We start from the raw sequence: 20,717 nt of genomic DNA, 5'->3' as shown, positions 1-20,717 counted from the left end.
CTCGTACGTGTCTTGGGATGGGTTCAGAAAGCTGTCAAGCCCTCCCTGGCTGTCTGGCTGTATCTTCGCCTGGGTGGGGTTTTGGAATTGCCTGATAGTTCTGGGAATGTCGAAATAGAGTCATTGACACACATCCCGTTGGGAGAAACTGTTGTTGTTCTCTAGTGCGGCAGTCAGGACATTTGAAAGGATTCCTGGCAGCTGAGGAGTCGTCAGCTGAAGTTGTAGGCGGTGGTTTTTGTGTGACACATGGCCCATGTTTTTGATGTTTTAATAATGAGGAAGGAAGAATGATTTTCATTTTAGACGGAAGGTATGAAGGTATGTTTATGTACTGTAACCCAGGGGCTTTTAGTTGTTTCCTGAGCTGTGGGATTCTGATTTCCTGGGATTTGATTTTCCATAAACAGTAAACGACATCCTATCATAGATTAGTCTTGGACTTGTTCCACTGCATCCAACATGTAAATTCAGTGCAGTAGGCCAATAGGCCATGTAAAAACTGTCTTGTTTGACTATAAAGCTATTCATCCATTCCTCACTGTCAAGGATTTTCAGCCTAATTATCCATCTTAGCGAGTGTATAGGTCTCAGAGGGTATTAGCTACAGTATAGCTGCTTAGCAATAGCGTTGGCACATGTGAGTCACTAATGTGTGTGTCTTTTGAGCCTCTGTGTTTGAGGCTTGGGTGATTGAGGGAATGTTGGGAAATATCAGTCATACCTCTTATGAATTATTAAAGAGAAAATGCAGGAAATACTTTGTGGTTAATGGAGAATGCAATTCTCCCGCTGCAGTTGCCCTAAAAGACTACTTTGTGATTATTTTCGAGTGGCTTAAAGCCCATGTTTGGGAATGGAAATATCCGGAGATGGGTTCTGATAATGAATGGGGAAACGCTTTGCAATGCAATGCAAAAGTAGCAATTCACAGGTTCTAGCCTTTCATTTTGACTTAATTCATAAGAGTTTTGAGTCAGGTCATGGTGATTTTCTCCAAGCAAATCATTATTTACAATGATAGTGAATTTATTTTGGACTGACAGCACAGGAACTCTGTGACCCTGCTGAAACGAATCAGTTCGTCAGTGCCCCAGAGTGAGTTCACCACCAATTCAATTACATCCCCAGTATCCCTCAAAGTGATTTGATTTCTTGGAAACTGATTGCTCCTGCAGATAAGCCGGCTTTTGTTTTTTTCACATCCCCTTAGTGTACAGCAATATGTTTCAAAACAGGTGGCTTTCATACCCTTTGTGTCAGCAAGCCTAACTCTTAGGGATAATAGCCGGTTGGATGCCACTCCACTGACCCATTGATCTGTGCTATGTCCTTAAGTAACAGGAAGTCCATCTGTCTATCAAGATGGTGCAGTGTCTGAATATGTATCTGGATGTGCGTTATCCTCTTAATGAAGGGGAGATGTGATATGCTGCCAGTGAGATGCCCTCTGCACCTAATTTCTTATGACCAAATAAGAATCTAACCAGAATTGCAATAACTAAAACTAAATTTCCTTATGCCAAATGAGTCTGTGTTTGTCTTCTTTGTATAAATTTAGAAGTACTGGCTTAGTACTGGTTAAATTAGATTACAACCCTTGGCTATCTTGAAGGGAAGGATTATTGTGATTCACCACTATATTTGTGTTGTGTTTTACTTGTGCTGTTGCTCTCATTGTAAATCCCTGAGATGTTTTTGAAGACTCCCCATTGAGAGTGTTTAGTAACTGTTACAATCCTTCCATTATCCACTCCACCAAGCCAGAATATGCACTCGTAGTGTAGCTCCTGTTCTTTTGCTACTATATAATCGTAGCTGTTTGCCCAAAGTTAATTTGTCTTTCTCCTTTTACGTCTCTGTTTTTCCATTCAATGCTAAAAAGACTTTTGCTAAGACTTACTCTGACATCCCCAGGTCTTCACTCCCTTTGCTGCTGCACTCCATGGTTACAAACCACACTGCAAACAAGACTAGGTCAAAACCTAGTATATGGCTGGACCACGTGCCACGGCCGACCATTGGTGTAACTAACTCCGCTGTAGACTGTTAATACAGAATAATAGTCCATACATCCATACTGATCTCCGTTCCAGCGCGTCCCGTTTCCTCTCTCCGCCGCTGTCCTCTCCACCGCGCCCACGGCCCGCACTGATCCTTCCGATCCAAGCGGCAGTCGCTCTGCTACCCATCGGTGCCGAAAACACTGTTTGGCGGACACCCGGTGACGCATCGGCGTCGGGACCCCCGCCGAAATCTCAGCCGGATCACCGGGAACAAATCGGCGCCCATCAGCCGGCACCGTGGCCCCGGGAAACTGGTGGAAGGTCGGCAGTAAGCCCTCGGCATGATGAAACCTCCATGCTTGTTTGGGTCTCTCTCTCCGCCGACAGAACAGAGGGCTGTCAGGTGGACTGAACTCGCGCATATGCATCGAAATAAACGGCGATATGATATAATTGTATAGATTCTACTTTAGCTTCAGTTAGCTTCAGCTTACATGCATGATATTGGTCTGCCTGCTTACTGTGTGGGAGAAACGGGCTCCCGATCTCAGCGGAGAAACAAGATGGCAGAGAAAATGAAACTTAAATTTCTGGCTCTGTGATCCTATGATGTGCCACGTGCCACGGCCGACCAATGGTGTAACTTGATCACTCAATCAGTCAGTCAGTCAGTCAGTGAGTGACAGACATTCGCGTTTATAGGGCTGGCCCCGCTGTTGCGGTCCAGCCAAAAATGGCAATCTTAACACGTCAGTTCATCTCATATTCACCTATTTTTGTATTTCACCAGATTCCAATGTCACTTAAAGTGGAAACATGTTTTGGTGACATCTTTGGTGCTAACCGGTCACTCCTGTGGTGTTTTTGCACTGCACTTCCCAGAGATCACTTGGCAATCAAACAGTGTCTCCTTTACTGGATTTCCTGTTGATGAAGTTTGATTTTCTGTAGGGGAAAATTGTCTGTTCAGCCATGGTGGCTATCGCTGCTTATGCTAACTACTAAGTTATTTTCTATATTCCAATCAAGCTACTGCTGCTGCTGCTGGAAATGTAAAACACATCACTTTCTGTGCGGCAGAGGGTTTTCCCCAGGAAAGACCTACCAGACACTGGGTGTTTAGAACAGCAAATGTAAAAGGTTCAGAGGTGGGGACTCGAGTCACATGATTTGGACTGAAGTCAGACTTGAGTCCCAGTTTTAATTTCTTGACACTTGACCTGACTTGGGTTCTGGTGACTTGGGACTTGACTTTAACTTGTACTTTGATGACTTGAAAAGGATTCTAAAGTCTTGACAAAAAATCTTGTGTTTGTGTAAATGACTTAGATTGAAAGTGATGAGATTTGTTCCAGCAGACGACTGAATTTTTAATTCTGTTTTCTGAAATTGTATGGAATGATTTAATTTATTGAAGTTGAAACTGATTATAGAAATCAAACTTGTGATGCTCTTACCAAGTTTTTATCCTATTAAAACCATATTGCATTGAAAAGTATATTTCGTTTTCTTTAAGATATTAAATTGATACTGGACTCTTGATTTGTTCTGACTTGACTTGCTTTTCTACATTTAGACTTGAGACTTGACATTAATGACATGGACTTGACTTGGACTTGACTTGGTAAGCTACATTTAGACTTGGGACTTGACCAAAAATCAACAGACTGGTGCCTCAAGACTTGAGACTGACTTGGGACTTGACCAAAGTGGACTTGGTCTCACCTCTGAAAAGCTTTCATGAACTCGATATCAGTTGAATCACAATCACGTTATATCAATCAGCAATAGAGAGTAGCAAAATGGAAATGTATTTATGAAAATGCCACGTTTTTTTGCTTTAATAGCGCCATTATCTTGAAACAAGTGATCTCACTTATTTTAAGGCGTTGTGAGAAGATTATTGCATCAAATGAAACTAAATACAAGATGAAATTATGTGTTCAGAACATTTTTTGCAGCGCATCTCAACAGAAACCAAACCCTGACTTTAGCTTACCACCAGTTAACAGGGGGGTACAGGGGTCAGTGGTGTTTTTTTTGAGGAGGAGGGTCAGGCCCAGACAGGACCCAGGGAGTTTTTTAGGGGTCCTGACTCTCTACTCCTTCCCTGTCCTGCAGACTAGACATGGTGTACGGTGCCTGAACTCCTCCATGTGAGGGCCAGATGCAGACGGAACGGAGGAGGGTGCTGGGTGGGCTGGAAGGGCCATGGGGGTTGAGAATGTCAGGCAGGCGCTACTTTGTTTACGTGGCACCCTGGATAAGATTTCAGACTGACGTACAAATGGCCAATAGTGTTTACATGGGGGTGGGAGGAGGAGGTGGGGGTGGAGGGGGAGTAGGGGACGGGGACAGCCCTAAGATAGAGGGGTAAAGGACAGGGGAGTGTGTGATTGTTTTGTGCCTGTATCTGTGTGTTGGTGTGTTTACAAGGCTGAGATTAGTAGGCAGGAGTGTGTGTGGAGGGTGATTTGTGTTTGCACGTACTTGTTTGTGTGTGTGTTTGGTTGTCAGCGATAGTTAGGGTCTTAAATGAGGGAACCAGGGCCTCCAAAAATAAAGGGTAGTGACTGCATGACAGAGAGATGCTGAGAAAATACTTAACTATCTTCATCTTCATTATCTCCTATCCTGACAAAAGCATTATTGGTAAATGGACTGCATTTATATAGCGCTTTTCTAGTCTACCGACCACTCAAAATGCTTTACAACAATGCCTACATTCACACACACATTCATACACCGATGGCGGCAAGCTACCATGGGGAGCAATTTGGGGTTCAGTATCTTGCCCAAGGACACTTCGACATGCGGACCGGAGGAGCCGGGGATCGAACCACCGACCTTCTGATTAGTGGATGACTACCTCCTGAGCCACAGCCGCCCCTAATGGTGCAGAAGTGGATGACATATATTGTTTTGTAGCAAATACAGGTCTAATTTCTGTTAAACCGAAATTACTTTTTACCTTTGAAAAATACCAAAAAATAGTTACTGCTGTTTACTTTTGTATTGTTTGCACCACACAGTTCCTCTCTCAATAGACACACATTTACACTCACATCCTCCTGAGACTCACCTCCACATAAGAACTCATAAGAACAAAAACCTCCTCTGTGTTGACTTTTACAGCACATTGAGCGCTTAATTGCAGCAATAATGTCAACAAACTCTTATCACACGTCAGCGTCCGAGATACAGTGAAATGAGTATTGATTTAGGAAGAAAACTGATAATTTTCTTTCCCAACTTTACAGCCGCGAGGCTCAGCAATCTCGATATTGCAGAGCGCTGTGCAGTAAGAGAGTTATTCCCCGAGGAGTGACGGGGCTTGGAGTGCGCGCCTTTGTTTGCACGGCTCTTGTACCTTTATAGCTCATCTCCATTAAATCTGAAAGAGAGATGTTTAAAAAGAGAACTCTGCCCACCGCTTGTGAGTGACGTGACTCAGAACAAAAAGACAGGGAAGCACACAGAGAGAGAGAAAGAGAGAGAGGAGGAAGGTAAAGAGGGGATAGAGAGACACAGAGAGCAGAGGAAGGGACAGAGTCGTGGGAGAGGAAGATATGATTCAAAACAAAGAGAAAGGAAGGCAAAGAGGGTAGAAAGAAAGACGGGGGAGAGAAAGAACGAGAGTGGAGAGAGAGGGAGCGTTGGGACGGAGACTGATGTGATTTTAAAAGAGGGCAAATGAGACTAGAGGGAAAGAGACGGGTACAGAAAGAGAGAGACAGACAGTAGAGAAAGGGCATAAGGAGAGTAAAAGAAAGAGACAGATGTGGTGTGATTAAAAAAAAAAGGGAAAGGCATGCAAAGAAAGAACCAAAGAGAGCAAATAAAAAAGAGGGGTGGCATAGAGTGACGTGACTCAAAGGGAAGCGGTGAGAGAAAGTGTGTAGACAGAGACAGAGAGAATAGGAAAGAGAAAAAGAGTGTAGACAGACAGAGAAAGAGAGAAATCGTGTAGACAGTGCTTAACTGTGGAGCAGATGTGGACTGTGGAGTGATTTGACCTCACCCTGAAGCGTCCGCCCACGTCGTGTCACTCTCACAGCTGGGAATCCAATGTTTGTCATTGCTAATGCCCGTATTTTGCCAGTATTGTGTCACCGCTAACGCCGAGGGCCTGTCACTCAAACTGGCTAGCCCCCCCCCCCCCCCTCTCTGTTTGCATACAAATGTCATTTGTCACCGCAAACGTTTGTGTCAGAGCCGGGGATAAAGTGTTTCATTTCCTTTTTTCCTGTTTTTTTTCTTCTGCTAACCATTGTGTCAATACTGGTTTGCTTCCATCCGCCGTTTGACATCGTTAGCGGGTTTTTTTTCACACTTGACCGCTGTGCTTTTTCACAACTGTCAGATCAATATTGGTTAGCGGTAATGTGTCATTGCTCGCTTGTGTCTCGGTGTCAGGTGATGAGGGATCATCGTTTAGGCTACCAACTGTGTGTCTCGCTGTGTGGTGACAGCAGCTAGCTAGCGGTGTGAATGACTTACAGTAAATGTAATTAGCCCTCTCGCTTGTCTCTGTCTTTCTGTATGTCGTGAGCTTGGAATTAAAAACGTTTGGTTAGACTTTTTTTTTTTGAGTTATCCACCTATTCATGATCTTTAAATGTTACTTTATGCTTGTGTGTGTGTTACTTTGATGCTCAGTATCTCAGAGCTGCACTCCACGCAGATGAAACCGTCTATTTCCAAGTTCACGATGCATCTCTACGTCTCTTTCTCTCCCTGTCTGTCCTCTCTCTCTCTGTTTGTCTTCCCCTTTTTTTTCTTCCCCTTTCATCTCTCATCCTCTTTCAGTTTTCAGTTAGCCAACATGGTCTCCAAAGCCTTGTGTGTGTCATATTGATACTTCGTTATGCCGAACAGTCTAGACAGATGCTCCATTCCTTCTATTCCACAGCCCATAGGTTTTAGCCAGACATAATTCTCTCTTGCCTCAATGCCCATAGTGTTGATTGACTGTGGTGTGTGTGTGTGTGTGTGTGTGTGTGTGTGTGTGTGTGTGTGTGTGTGAGGGGAGGAGGGGGAGGTGGTTATGTCAGCAACAGGAACTTTTCTTTCAAAACACAATCTACTAAGTCGATAGAATAACAAGACAGATGGCTAATAAGCCCCTCCAGTCCAAACCTAGAAAGTAGGACTTTAGAGAAGCCATTTTTCACCGTCCCTAGTCCCTTAATTGCAGGGTAATGGAGACGTTTGGGGTCGCGATTCTAGGAAAATTACCCATGGCGGCAAAGGGGCAGAGAAAACACTGGGTTCTGCTGGATAGTGGCGTCATCACCCAAACCTGAAAGGAATTAGGCATCCATATGTGTGTGTGTGCGTGTGTGTATGTGTTTGTACGAGTGGGAGGTGGGTTAGGACAGAGGACCCAGAGTGGAGAGCAGAGTTAATATCAATCAGATGTTGAGTGCTGCGCGGAAAGCAGCCGTGTGGGCCGTAATCACGGTAGGGCGTTAGTGAGCGGGGTTTGACCCTGGCTGACCTGGGACCAGCCTCTATCCCTCCCTGTGGGACCGACATCAATCTGCCAAAGCTCCCCGGGCTCTGGTGGATAGAGAGAGGGGATTTGACTTTTATTATCTCACGTGAGTCAGGGGAGGGGAGCCGTCCTCTCCTCAGCAGGGGCAGCGCTTGCCTGGATCCACAACCGCATGCTGCTGACGTTGGATAAAAACTCTGGCTCTTCAAAAGGTCAAGTTTATTATTAAGAAAACAGCCTTACTTTCAGATTGACGACCGTTCATTTTTTAAGTTTTGTCATGGGTTTTGAAGTTTCAAAACCCAGAGAGATGTTTTATGGGGTTTCATGGACCGTAGAGAGATGAAACTCCTTCTGCCTATAAAGGACAATGTTAACCTGCAATTGGAGAAAAACAAACTTAGTTACGAGGTCTTTCTGAGACAACAGCCTCAGCCACCTAGCTCTATTTGACTAGCTCCACACGATTGTTATCTATAAGTTAATGTAAGTATTTTTTTTCATACAAATATAGATCAGGTTGAGAATCCCACATCAGCTTTTTTAGAGTTCCTCAATCTAGAAATTTTGGCCTTAGAGAGAAGTGGTAGAAATAGGTGAAGGAAGATGTTTTTGGGGTGGGATGCATGTTCATGTGTAGATGCTGTTTCTGTAAGTTCCCTCCAATGGAAAAAGCCAAAGGAAAGAAAGGCCAAAACCTAGCTGGAAGTGAACATATTAAAAATGAATTGGTCAATCAAAGGGCTTTGTATGGTATATGTAAAGGATGTTTAACTTGTTAAATGTTCATTGGATGAAACTTTATTGATCCCTGTGGGGAAATTTGGAAGTCCCACGTATTAGAGCAAATAGGTGGGGTTGGAGCAGGGTGTGAGTGAGAATACTGTACATCTGTGGGACAGTGAGAGAACAGTTGGAGTGGGTCCAGGGTTGAGTAGTGGATGGCACTGCAGAGAGGGGTGAAGATGGGTGGGACAGAGTAGAGGCTGGTGGGGATCTGAGTGATGTAGTGTAAAATTAAAAAGTGGGCGAACTATAAACTCTCTTTGTTTATGACTATAAGGCTAACAGCCACCAATATGAATAAAAAGTAAGTAGTTTTGTTTTATTTTCTTGAAATGGACCCTATTTTCATCTAACTTCCTTCAATCTAAAACTTCTTGGTGTAATGAGTACTGTAAATTAAATCATAAATTGTTTTATTAACTTGAATAGGTGGGTAAAGGGTGTGGATGTAGTTTAGCCTCCACATCCCTGCCCATAGGGTCTAATGTGCTGGCCTGGGCCTTCCTGGTGTTATTTGGAGGAGACCCAGAACCAAAAACAAACTGGATGGGTCCAGTTTGTTTTTACTGCAGAAATCCCTAAGCTTTTTAAGATTATATTCATTCTTAAAATCTTAGTTTTCTTGCGAGTGAAAAAAATTTGCTAGTGGGGTGAGAAATTTTCACTGGTTTTTATTCTTGAAACAACTGACCTCCATACTAGAATTTTCTTGAATTAAGTGATGTTATCTTAAAAATCTTGAATTGTAGTCAGCTGCTTTACTCTAAGACAATGCTACTTGATCCAAGAAAATTCTTGGAACAAGATGAGTCGCTTTGAAACAAGTGGAATACCCTTGCCTTAAGCAAAAAACAAGTTTACATGATGATGGACATTTTTTTGCAGTGTATGACATTCCTGCTTATCCTCAGTAGCCTGCCCTGCCCTGGTCTTGGTTCCAGCCTCTTCATATTAGTATGGTCACCCATAATACACTTGGCCTAGTTCACAAGCAGTGCTCCTGCCCTAATGTTGGGTTTACTTCCAGCTAGAGAAGAAAAGGATTCTACTGTATGCCAACACTCCCTATTCCATTATGAACTATGAACTTGTGTTTACCAAGGCAACCCATCTCCATCCAAGCTTAATCAGCTGTACATATTGGTCACCCCCCCCCCCCAAGTCCCTGCCTTTTCTGATGCATGGCATTTAATTTCCTGGTTGGGGGCTGAGATGTTTGTTGAGAAAGGGGGGGGTGGGGAGTAAGGAAAGCCTTTAGAGGAGGCCGACGCCCACCTCAGACATTCCAGGAGGTCAGGAGACAGGGATGGAAGAACTGGAGAAAGGCAGCGATGTGAAGAGATGGGGGGGGAAAGAGGATCATGGGAACGAGACAATGGGAATGGTCGGGAAGGAGAGACAGGGATAATGTCTAGACGTGAGAGAGAGAGGAACTGAACAAGGGATGAAGAATGGAGGTGTGTGGATATACAGTACCAAACCATAGGCCGGTCAGGACCACCCTGCTACAGTTTGAATACTTCAGGTCTTCTCTTCCCTCAGATGCACTCCATTCACTCCAGTATGAAGAAAACACTAGGCACAGCATCAGATGCCACAGTACTGACTTTGAGTGTGTGCCTTCCATCTACCAGCCGATCATTCCCAGATGGGAATGGAAGCACTTTCTGTGACACTGCAAAACACTTTGTTTTGATGTCAACATTAGCCCACTGCTAAATTTGCAGCAGTCTCTCTCAGTCTCTTTATATTTTGTTTGCGTTGCAGATAGTAATTCAGAACCTGGTACTGATCAGGAAGCATGAGAAGATAAATGGTCTTGAGATAAGGATGTGCTCTACCATACTGTGTCTCTCTGCATGGTGACAAACTGAATAACTTCTCTCTGCTTCTCTCCTTCCCTCTCTCCATCTGCAGTATGGATGTACGGCTTTACAGACAGCCCAAGGAAAGAGGCCTCAGGTAGCCTTGTGTCCTCACGTTGAATATGCATGCACTCCCGTGTTTTGTGTGAGAGGCTAGCAAAGTCTGTGCGAGCCACATCCCATTTGGTTTCTCAGGTTTTTTTTGTTTTTTTTTCACAGTTGAGCTTTTTCTCAACGTCTGCTTTGCATGCGCTGTCACCATGTCTCTCCTTCCACCCATCTGGTCAAATTCAGCCGCTCAGGCAGGACTGCAATCTATCCATCCATCTCTGCAGACCCGGTTGGCGAACAGAACAGTCGGGCGCGGCGCCAGAGAGCTGCCTGGCCAGAACGTGGACCATAGGTCTGCGTGTGGTGAACCGCCCACGACTGAAATGAGGTGTCAAGTCTGGTTCTTTAGATTTGTCTAGAACACGGGTTCTGCCTGGATTGCACAGATTGATCAGTGCCTGTGACCTCGCTCAACTCAGAGTAGAAAGAAAGGCAGAGAAAGAGAGGGGGAGAAGGGGAGAGAGGAGGAGGAGGGGGCGGGGGGAGAAGAGGCTAAAGTGAAATTGTCTGCACTGCAAATAAACATCTCAGCGAAGAATGTTTTTTTCCTGCAGAAATAAACACACACTTTGACACAAATAAAAGCACAGATTTGCCCATCTGGTGAACATTTAGCAAATGTTCTTTGAGGCATTTAACTATAATTGGGCAATGCTGAGAAAAAAAAAATACAGATATGTTGTTTCCTTCCATTAGCGCTATCAGTACGTCAGCACAAGTTGAGAAAAGCAAGAAACAAAAATTCCCCCTATGAACAAACTGACACCAAAGGTAACCAGTCTTTATGGTTCCTGTTATTTCTCGACATCACACAAACATGCCGTTGTTTCCATAGGAACAGCATGAAGGTTTTGAATAGGTCTGTGCTACTTTATGATCATAGCCTGACCTTGATTTCTCCCTGCACATAGGCTGCTTATGCACTCTGCAGTATGCTATTTATTTCACCTTGTGGGATAGTGATAAAGAAAGACAGAGACAGTGAATACCTGGCCTCACCCAGTGGGGAAGGAAGGTTGCTAGCATTCCCTGGTGTTGCTTGTCTGTTTGTTTGAGTAGTACCATGTGGGGATGCTTAATTAAGTTTTAAGCACTGCACTTCTTCAAGGCTGCATGTTGAGTTGAGCTTTAAATGCATGACTTCACTGCACACCCTTTCACTTGGAACATCTTAATAAACAATGTTACAAGGCTACTGTGAAGACATAGCATTAAGCATTCAGCATTTCCATTGAACTCATTCTAGGTCATTTAGTTAGCTTGTGTTTTTTTCTGAGTGTCAGGTGAGCAGCTTTCTTTATCTATAGAGATACGCAGTAGTTATTAGACCTAATCTTAATGTGAATTGGTTCAGAACTAGGGAGGAGATCTTTGCTTAGATCTTAAAGGACTGTGGCATCAAAAGTACATGCACAACTGCAATGGTGCAATTTATGTTCAAGGTCTAATCCCATTAACGAAATTATAAAGTGGCTGACTGAAGAGAATCTAGCATCTCAGATGCAGTGATAATAAATAATTGGGGAAGATGTAGAAATTTGCTGACAAAGCATGATGCTCGTCTTTTCTTCTCAGGCGCAGTAATTGGCAAGCCTTCATGTCTTTGTTCATTAGAGACTCTTGATGGTTTCAGTATTGTGTCAGTGCTGGTGGTGACTTGCTACTTTCCTTTATGTATGAGGTATATTTTCCATGTTAAATATTAAGCGTAGACATGGTTTCAGTCCGTGTTTTCCATATCTCCCTGCCAGTGTGTGTCTGTATGTGTCTGATAGGGGGTCAGCAGCCAGCCAGGTGCTGGCCAGCCACTGCCTGCCTTCCTAACACAGCTCTTTTCTCTTCCATACAACCATAGCAGCCCCAGCAGGGTCCCTTGCTATCATCTGTCCACTGCATGTTCTCTGTTTTGAACATCTCCTCTCTCTCCTCCCTGTCTTTGTTTACATCTTCTCCAAAATCAATTTCCATAAGAACTCACAGAATGCTTGTGCATTCTGCTCAGGCTGCTGTAGCAGGTGGAGGGCCAAGATGCCTCAAAAAATGCCTTGGGTTATCTCCCCTTTTCCCTTGCGTTTTGGAAATGCTTATGGAAACGGACATAAACAACGTTGCTGTCATAAAGAGACAGGTTGATGCTAACATAGTGTTATGTGCTACGGATGGGCCGCAACCACACAGTGAAGCATACTGATGGTGTGCTTTTTCCAGCATGCCTTAGGGGATAATGTGAGTTACCTGCTGTGATTTGGCTTCATGTATAAACCCGTATAATATGTGTGCAAATGCATGAACTATGTGCACCTTAAAACTTAAGTGACATTTAAAGAGTTTCATTCCAAAATGAGATCCAGTATTTGAAGAATGTGACACCTACTGTGCACTGGCAAGACGATTGCAAGCATGAAAGTTAAACTCATCATTGACTCTTCCTGATGAACACCAGATAGCAAGTTCTATCCAAAATGGATTTATCATTTTGGGGTGAAACACGTCATATGTTATTCTAATTGTGTTGAACAGGTCAGTTGATATTTTGGAATGATCAACTCTTGGCCACACCTCTCTAGGTTGAACTGGCTCATCTGATAGTAATAACATATGAATCCTGTTGGAGGGTGGATTCTCTAAATTACGCATAGCTAAACAGAAATTGAAATGTCTGGTGCCACTTTATGCTGTAAATAAACAGAGATGTGTTTTTTCTGCCTTTTAAAGGATTTTAATTTTTTCAGTTTCGGCTCAATCTCAGGATTTTTATTTTTTAATCCTATTTTGGACACACAACGCCCATTTATTCTTAATGAGCGAATACTGTTATGAGTTTTGCTCTTGCTCTTCTGTGTTCCTGATCACATCTCTGATAAAGACATATTGAGATGCTTAAACAACAAAACACAACAGGATGTGAAAGATAATCTGCCGAAAAGTCCCTCATAATCTGTGTGGGTCATCTCTCTGTGGCCAAACAAGCAAATAGCCGTGTCTGCCACTCAGATCAAACATGCACTGCATGAACTTGGTAAATGAAGTCACTGCTGGCAATGAAAAGGTTAAACATTAGAGAGAGAGAGGGAGAGAGAGAGAAAACAGCGGCCTAACCCCAACTGAAATGCTTTCTTCTTCTGTTTCACATAAACATAGGCCCAGCCTCCCTCTCTCTCTTTCTCTCTCTCTCTCTCTCTCTAGTCCACTCATATGTTTCTATTTAAGGCCAGCAGTGCCGACTACCATGATTGGTGTGTTCGCCCCCCCCCCGACTCCCCGTCCAACGGCTGGCTCCCAAAGGCAGTGGAGGGGAGGCCTTTCCTCTCAACCGCACTGTTGATTTTCCACAGGGAAACTTCTCCTTTCTTCCACTCACTCGCTCCCCAGTCCTCCCCTCCAACCGTTAGCAGCTCCTCTACTTCTCCTCTCTCTTTCTCCCTCTCTGTCTCTCTCCTTGAACCTCAGACCTCGGTTCAGACTATGGATACTCCTTAGATGCGAGATGCAACCCCTGCAAGCATTCTCCACCCCTCCCTTCCCTTTATTTTGATCCCTTCCAATGTTCCTCAGTGCTTTGTTGTGGGCTGGGGGACGACTCAGCTATATGGCCAGAAGTTTGGGATTATGCAGCCTAGTCGTGAGCTCGCGTTCTGATTGGTCAAGGAGGAACAGCGGCGCCGGTGGCGGGGAGCGGGGGTTGGCCGATGGCGGCTTACCGGGTGCACGGCGGCAGCGGTGTAGTTGGTGGCAGCGGGCGTTCGCGAGGGGCCACGGCGGGCAGCTGGCTGACAGCCTGTTTCTTCCCCTCAGGGATTGACAGTTCGGAGCCCATGGTGCTGGAGCAGTACGTGGTGGTGGCCAACTACGAGAGGCAGGAGAACTCGGAGATCAGCCTCAAGGCCGGCGAGACGGTGGACGTGATTGAGAAGAGCGAAAGTGGTGAGTGGCTGTTTTTGCATTTATGTACAGAGCATGTGCACATTACACTCTGACAACCATGCATGCACTCTGTAACATCGGTTCAACATAGGTGGAGAACTGTACATATTGACACAGCATATGTTGTTTACATATGTTAGTAAGTAAAATAAAAGTGTGTGTCCCAAACTAGATACACGGAATTTGTTAAAAATGACATCCTTTTTAGAGCGTACACACTTAGAACCGCCTGACATTATGTTTGTTTGTTTCTGTTTGTGTCTCTCTCTTTGAGCACACATCTGTAGCATAAACACACGTACACATACACAAAGAGACGCATGCTCACTCAGCACCTCTCTGCCTCTGTCTCTCTCCATCTCTCCCTCTCCTCTCTTGCTTTCACTCCCTCCTCTTCTAACCCCTTTGTCCTCAAGAATCCCCCACTCCCGTCTCCCTCCCATCGCTCCGCTCTCCCCTTCTCTCCCCTCTTCTCCCAATCTCCCACCTCCTAACTGGGGCTTGGCACCACCTGGAGGTGCTGTTTGGCCAGCAGCATCGTGTGTGTGTGTGTATATATGAGTGTGTGTGTGTGTGTGGGGGGGGGGGTGTGTATGTGTGTGAGAGTTGGAGGGTGTTGGAGGGAGGGCACTGTTATGGCTAGAGGCCAGTCTCTTGCCTTCTGCAACAAGAATGTCGACTAAATTCATAATTAATTGTCTAGCTTACCATATGTGAGAAGGGAGATGTTGCATCAGTTGTTGCCTGTCTTGGAACTGAGCTGCAGAACGTGAAAAGGCAACATTTGTGAGAAGAGACAGAAAGTAATATCTTCCAATATAAACAATCCATGCAGTTTACCTCTTCAGAATTTCTCAGAATGTCACCACGCTATCAAACAGTCTTATAATAACTTTGTTACTGACAGCAATGCCGAATTCTGAGTTGGGTTGCGAGCGCTGACTTCACTGAGAATATTTAACAAACAGTGAAGCTTAAGTAATAGTGTTTGCATGACAGAGAGAAGCAGCAGTTTGCTTTTCATCTTGCCCCCCACCCCCCCCGTCCAAGTTCTGTTTAGCAATCCCAGAGCTGGATCTCATTTTCCATGCTAGCCACTGACAGCCAGCAGCTTGCACAACTCAAGATGAACAGCACAACAGCTCCGACGTCAGCAGAAAGCCTAAACACACCGCATCCCCTCTTATCTATACACTGATTATGTGTGTGAATTCATTTTCGCACAGCTATCTTGGCTTGCACATCTTTGAGTGATTATGTGACTTAATGAGTCACTTTTCAAATCGAAGCTCACCATTCCTCAAGGCTTGACATTCCTATGAGCGAACTGTAGCTCCATGATACACATCAGCCTGTTTGCTTTTTGCTGTCAGCTTTTTGTTGCATTTCCCATTCGCCCACTGTCAGTATAGAATGAGATCATTGTGAGATAAAGTTTTGACGGAGCGAAGAAGTTGCATGGGAAAAGATTGCTGTTATGATGTGGCTTTTGGTCAAAATATTATACCCAAGGCTAATCGGAAGTTAATGTCATCTGAACTATGACTTCAAGGATGAGGATGCCTTTATTTCTGGCTCGCTTCTCAGCCTTGTTTGTGAAGTTGTGAAGTGTAACTGTCAACTCTTAACTTAAAGGGAGGATTATTTTTTATTTCACGTCACTTCGGTTGCCAGAATTTCTTTGGATTTGGGCGCGTGTTGTTACGTGTTTTGTGTAATGAATATTCAAAAGTAAATTGACTGTCAGTGTGCCAATACCACACAGTAATTGGCTTCAGCGGTGATGTGTTTCCCTATATCCTGCCTGAAAACCTCTGCCTCACCCGACTCATCTGAACCTCGATGTAGTCTGTGGAGGTTTAGCATTAGTTGATGCACTTATCAAGAGCAACTTTTGGGCACGTAGGGGTTCAGTGTCTTGCCCAGCGGTTGGACACATGCACTGTTGTCCTTTACTGGGCCAAAGAAGTGGAGCAGCGATGATGATGGTGATGACATCACTAGGAGGCTATGCCAAGGCAAACACATCTGAGAGCTCGTATAATATCCCTCAACCCCCTTGCCGCTTTCAAGGCTTTGCTGCAGCCTCCCAGTCTGTGTGTGCTTATTTCCTTTGACATTTGCAATGCAGAAATGCTGACAGTAATTTAACACCCCAATCCAACCATTAATTAGCCTGTATTTTCTCACACATCCTCGGCAGTATGTGTCAGTGGAGCACGATGAGGTCTTTTAAGCCTCTCCTGGCAGTGCTGAAATCCATATTTTCCTTTTTTGTTCTTTCAACGTTGCTGTGATCCTCCGCATATTGTGAACACTTGAGCATGGTCCGTGTCACGCCTTGCACATGCCAAGGAGGAACAGCTTCAACCTCAGCAGTTTCAGCACTTTTTCGGTTCCTGCAGTCTTGACCTGATATAGTTATGGGTTCAGCTCCGGAGTCGGATGTTGTTGTTATACCCCTATGAGAAGTTATTGGCCTTGCATACTCAAGTCCAGTTCCAGCTGTTTCACAGTACTGTGTCAACAAGACCCGGCATCCATCCGCAATTGTGCGTGTGTGTATGTGTGTGTGTACTTGGCATGATGGCAATGGTGTGTAGTGAATACTGACTATATCATAAGCTCTTATGGTTTTGTGCGTGTGTGTGGGTGGGTCTCTATGTGTATGCGTCTGTGCCCATGCGGGCGTGTGCATTCTCTGTCAACGTCTGTATCTATGCATCCACGCACGATTATCTTACGATTTACGAGCTGCTATCTAGTAAAGAGAGATTTATGAAGGGCCAGGATGGTGGACACGCCGGAATCTTCTCTGAGAGAGGAGTGGAGGCCACGTCTGGGCCACCATCCTGGTTTTCTCCCTCTGGTTCCTCCTCGGACATGGGAACCACGGCGCGTCTGGAGAGAGGAATGTCCCAGCTGGAAAAAATAAATCTGCATGCGTGACCAGTTAAGTTATATGGTGTTTTGGACTAAAGGGAGGCCGTTGTGATCTTGATGTGAAAGAGTCAGAGAGAAAAGGTCTGCATAGTCACGTAGTATTTGCTAATAATTCTTAGAAACGCCACCCATCTGGTTCTCCAAGAAGGTTTTAACCTCTTGGAGAAGGTTTTAACCTTTTTGGAGCCTAACCTTCTCCAAGAAGGTTTTAACCTCTTGGAGAAGGTTTTAACCTTGTTGGAGTACCAGATGGGTGGCGTTTGCCACATAGGACAATGCAGTGAGTTCTTGAAAAGTTCTTGAAAGCCACTTTATTTAGCTTTCCTGTGATTGACAACTTACCTGGTTGTATCTTAATTGTCCTGATGTGGTAAACCCCATGCATGATGCAGTACAAAGAAATAGCTAAGAATTATTTGCAAATACCATTTGACTGATGTCTGCTAGGCTGTATGCTGTATCATGCATGGAGAGTGCTGAAAGTAATAGCTGCACATGGAAAATTTTTTTTGAGTTGGTTTGACAATATGGATGACTTGAATTTTGTATCTCCCATTGATGTTCTGGATGTCTGTAGAGCACATGACCTCATGAGCAGCGATTCTGCAGATCTTTTATCGCTCAATTTCTGATATCGTCATTTCAGAAAATGAATGGTAAATGTAAGCGACTAGCCTTCCATTCTGTGGCCACAGTAAGATGGGGGAATATGGAAAAAAAAATGCCTTTTTTCCCCGTTTCATCACCCGAGCCTAATGGATCTGCCAGGAGGACCTTGATGCTAAACTGCAAACAGGATCCTTTGGGTTAGTGTGCCGCCCAGCCCACAAAGCCAGCCGGAGAAGCCATTTGCCCAAATATCTTGGCCTTCCTTGTTGCCAAGTTTTAGGGGCATTTTGTCACAGTTGATTTAAAGAGATTAGACAGATTTACTTACCTCTCTCTGGACCTCAACATACACCTCACATAGTCTACAACCTCTTGCCGGGTTGCCAGATTAGGCTAATCCTCAATTTTGGAAGATGATAAAAGTTACTAAATGTTTTTTAGACCTCCATCATAAATTGCTGGAGTCTACATGGAGACATTAAGGAAATCTCCCAGTTATGCACCATTGCTTGTCAGCAGGTAAAATGCTGTTTCAGGGAGAGTCAATGCCAGGAGTTTTGGCAACCTTTTTCTACCACACCTCTCCCAGTACCCAGGGGATCTGGTTAGGCTGGCAGCACTCAGTCTAACCCATAACTTCTTTCCAGAGATTTGTCCTTAGTGCTTTGCTTGGTCTTTTTGGTGTATTTTTCCATGTGCAGATGAGCTTTATAAGAAGAAAGCCCTGAGCTAAAAGTTAGTGTCAAAACCTCACACTGCATTAGGTCATTTGCTGTACAAGCTGCAGTTAGCTTAGGGTAAGCCTTGCCTTCAGGCTACAGAAATGATTGTAGCTTTTGTCTGCTGTAGTGGCTACGAAGTGTCATGGCTTGAATAGAAATACCTCTGAATTTCAGCGCTGATGAGTTCAGTTTGTACTGAATTTACCAATACACAGGACTAACTATCCCTAAGAAACTATCTCCCTAAGAAACAAGGGTAAGTGCCTACACAGAAACCTTGTTTTAACGTTAGAGGCAAAGGAGGTTTTTCTTATGCCCGATAACACGTCTTTTTTTTTTTTTTTTATTAGTGAACATTCAATAACATTTTCTCTTAAGCCCCATGATCTGTGAGGGATAGCCCCATTGAGAACACATTGGCAAAGATGAAAATGGTGGTTGTGACCGTGGGTGTTTTTTTTTTTTTTTTTTAGGGTATAAAAGCTCACTCAACACTCTACCCAAAAAGTCAGCCTCCCATTCACTGGTAATGGAGCAAGTCCAGGCTGAGAATTTCACAGTCAGAGGTCTTTGTTATCATTTTAAGCTTTGGGAGGAAACTGTATATTGAGAATTGAATATGAAATATTGATTTGACTGCCCAAGGCCAAAAAATAATCAAAATCCCAAATTATGAAATTTGTTGATATTTCCCTTTAAAAGTCTTGTCCATGCGGAGGTTTAAAGGGGTTTTTGCATGAGAAAATCTAGTTTGACATACCCTCACCCTTAGGCTGTCAGATGTATGTCTTTAATCAAGGTGCACTGAGGGCTAGCTTAAAGGATGTTCTGGATGAGAGAAACCTGTTTTGGACAGAGTTCACACGGGAGGCTGTAGGCAGGCATTAGCATTGCCTCCAGGCTGTAAAACAGACAGCCAGTATCAATCAGGGTGGTATGTTTGAGCCAAGAGATAGCCTATCATGCTATGCATCACTCTCAGAACACCTCAGCTTAGCCATGTAGCTAGCTTCACCCTCAGGCAGTAAAAAATACTATCCTGCTTCAGTCGCTTTCTGCTCAGAGTTGAGCTCAGACAATCTGCGGATAGCGGGGGCTCACGCGAGACGAGCCGGCCAAAGAGCCACCTTTAGGGGGTAAGGCACAAAACAGCATGTTTCAATTTGCATAGCAAAGAGATGCGCACAAATACTGGCAGAAACCTGATGGATTGCTGTGTGCCTCCCATCCGAGTTTTGGAAGAGCTGCCCTCCTCGCTGGCGGGTGGCTTGTGTTGTGTTTGGGACTCTGGCACACATGCACAGATGCAGAGAGTATGTAAGCACACACACACACACACACACTCCATATGGAAGATCAATGCAGGGGTTTAGCGTGACCCCGCTGAGCGTGATGTTTAGTCAACATGGGTTAATGAAAGCCCCTCGGCTGGCTATCCCCTTACACATGTAACAAGACTGCCTCAGTAACCAGACCCCCGCGTTTTATGAAAACTTCAACCAGGTAACACGAGCCTCGTCCCGGGATGTAGTGCCTCCATCATCTGTCATGTTATACAGTGTCAATAAAGACCAGGGCCTTGAAATTGGCTGTGACTTTCTAGGAAGAAACAGCATGAAAGGGGTCGGGTGCCCTCAGTCTTGCCCCAGTTTGAACTGTGAGACAAAGCTTTGAAGTGTCCGTTAAGGGATTTTTGACGCAGCCATTTTACATGGATGTACATTGGCAATTAGATATGTGATATTTCAAAGCTCCAAAGGGGGTAAGAAACGGTTTCAAAGACAAATTTATTGTGGAGAGAGTCATCTGTTGTCCTTGTAGGGGATTTTGTCTGGTTCTCGGTTGGAAATGTGGTTCAGTCACGTTACTGACGCATTTAATCATGTGCAGCACATCTACTAAATTGATCCAATGGATTTTTTTAATAGACGGAATATACTTTATATGGAATAACATTACGGCATACAATCTGGGTCTGTCAAATTTCATTAATGAGGCTGGTGTAATCTATGATAAAGATGATACTGTGGCTGGTTTCACAGCTGGTTTTAGACAGCCGCAATTGTTGGGCTGCTATTTTAAGCGCATTCTCTCTCGTATCTCCTCTTCTGCTTACTCCGCAGAAAGGCAAGTAAGCAATTCAATACGCTGCCCTGAAAAGCAGCACTGCGTCCCAGCCAGCCTCACTGCTCTCCAGAAGATCTGGTCCTAATTAGAAGCTGAGAGGAGGAAACGAGAATCACAATCACCTCGT

At 44.4% G+C, this 20,717-nt stretch overlaps 1 protein-coding gene across 2 annotated transcripts in view; it reads left to right on the top strand.

Annotated features, from left to right (window-relative positions):
- The first annotated feature begins 14,065 nt into the window (after positions 1–14,065).
- sh3pxd2aa (SH3 and PX domains 2Aa) overlaps positions 14,066–20,717 on the top strand; it is a 32,864-nt gene continuing 26,212 nt past the window's right edge. For both annotated transcript variants that reach the window (XM_071534122.1, XM_071534121.1), the window contains exon 1: positions 14,066–14,189. In XM_071534122.1, the coding sequence (XP_071390223.1) occupies positions 14,081–14,189 (109 nt within the window). In that variant the 5' untranslated portion in view covers positions 14,066–14,080. The remainder of the gene's footprint in view (positions 14,190–20,717) is intronic.

Source organism: Centroberyx affinis, unplaced genomic scaffold (genome assembly GCF_046629955.1).
Source record: "Centroberyx affinis isolate AG114_WGS23_722 - 3 ecotype Tasmania unplaced genomic scaffold, CSIRO-AGI_Caff_v1 ptg002491l_1, whole genome shotgun sequence".
Lineage (NCBI taxonomy): Eukaryota > Metazoa > Chordata > Actinopteri > Beryciformes > Berycidae > Centroberyx > Centroberyx affinis.
The sequence above is the reverse complement of the archived record's forward strand: the minus strand, read 5'-3'. Positions and strand labels throughout refer to the sequence as shown.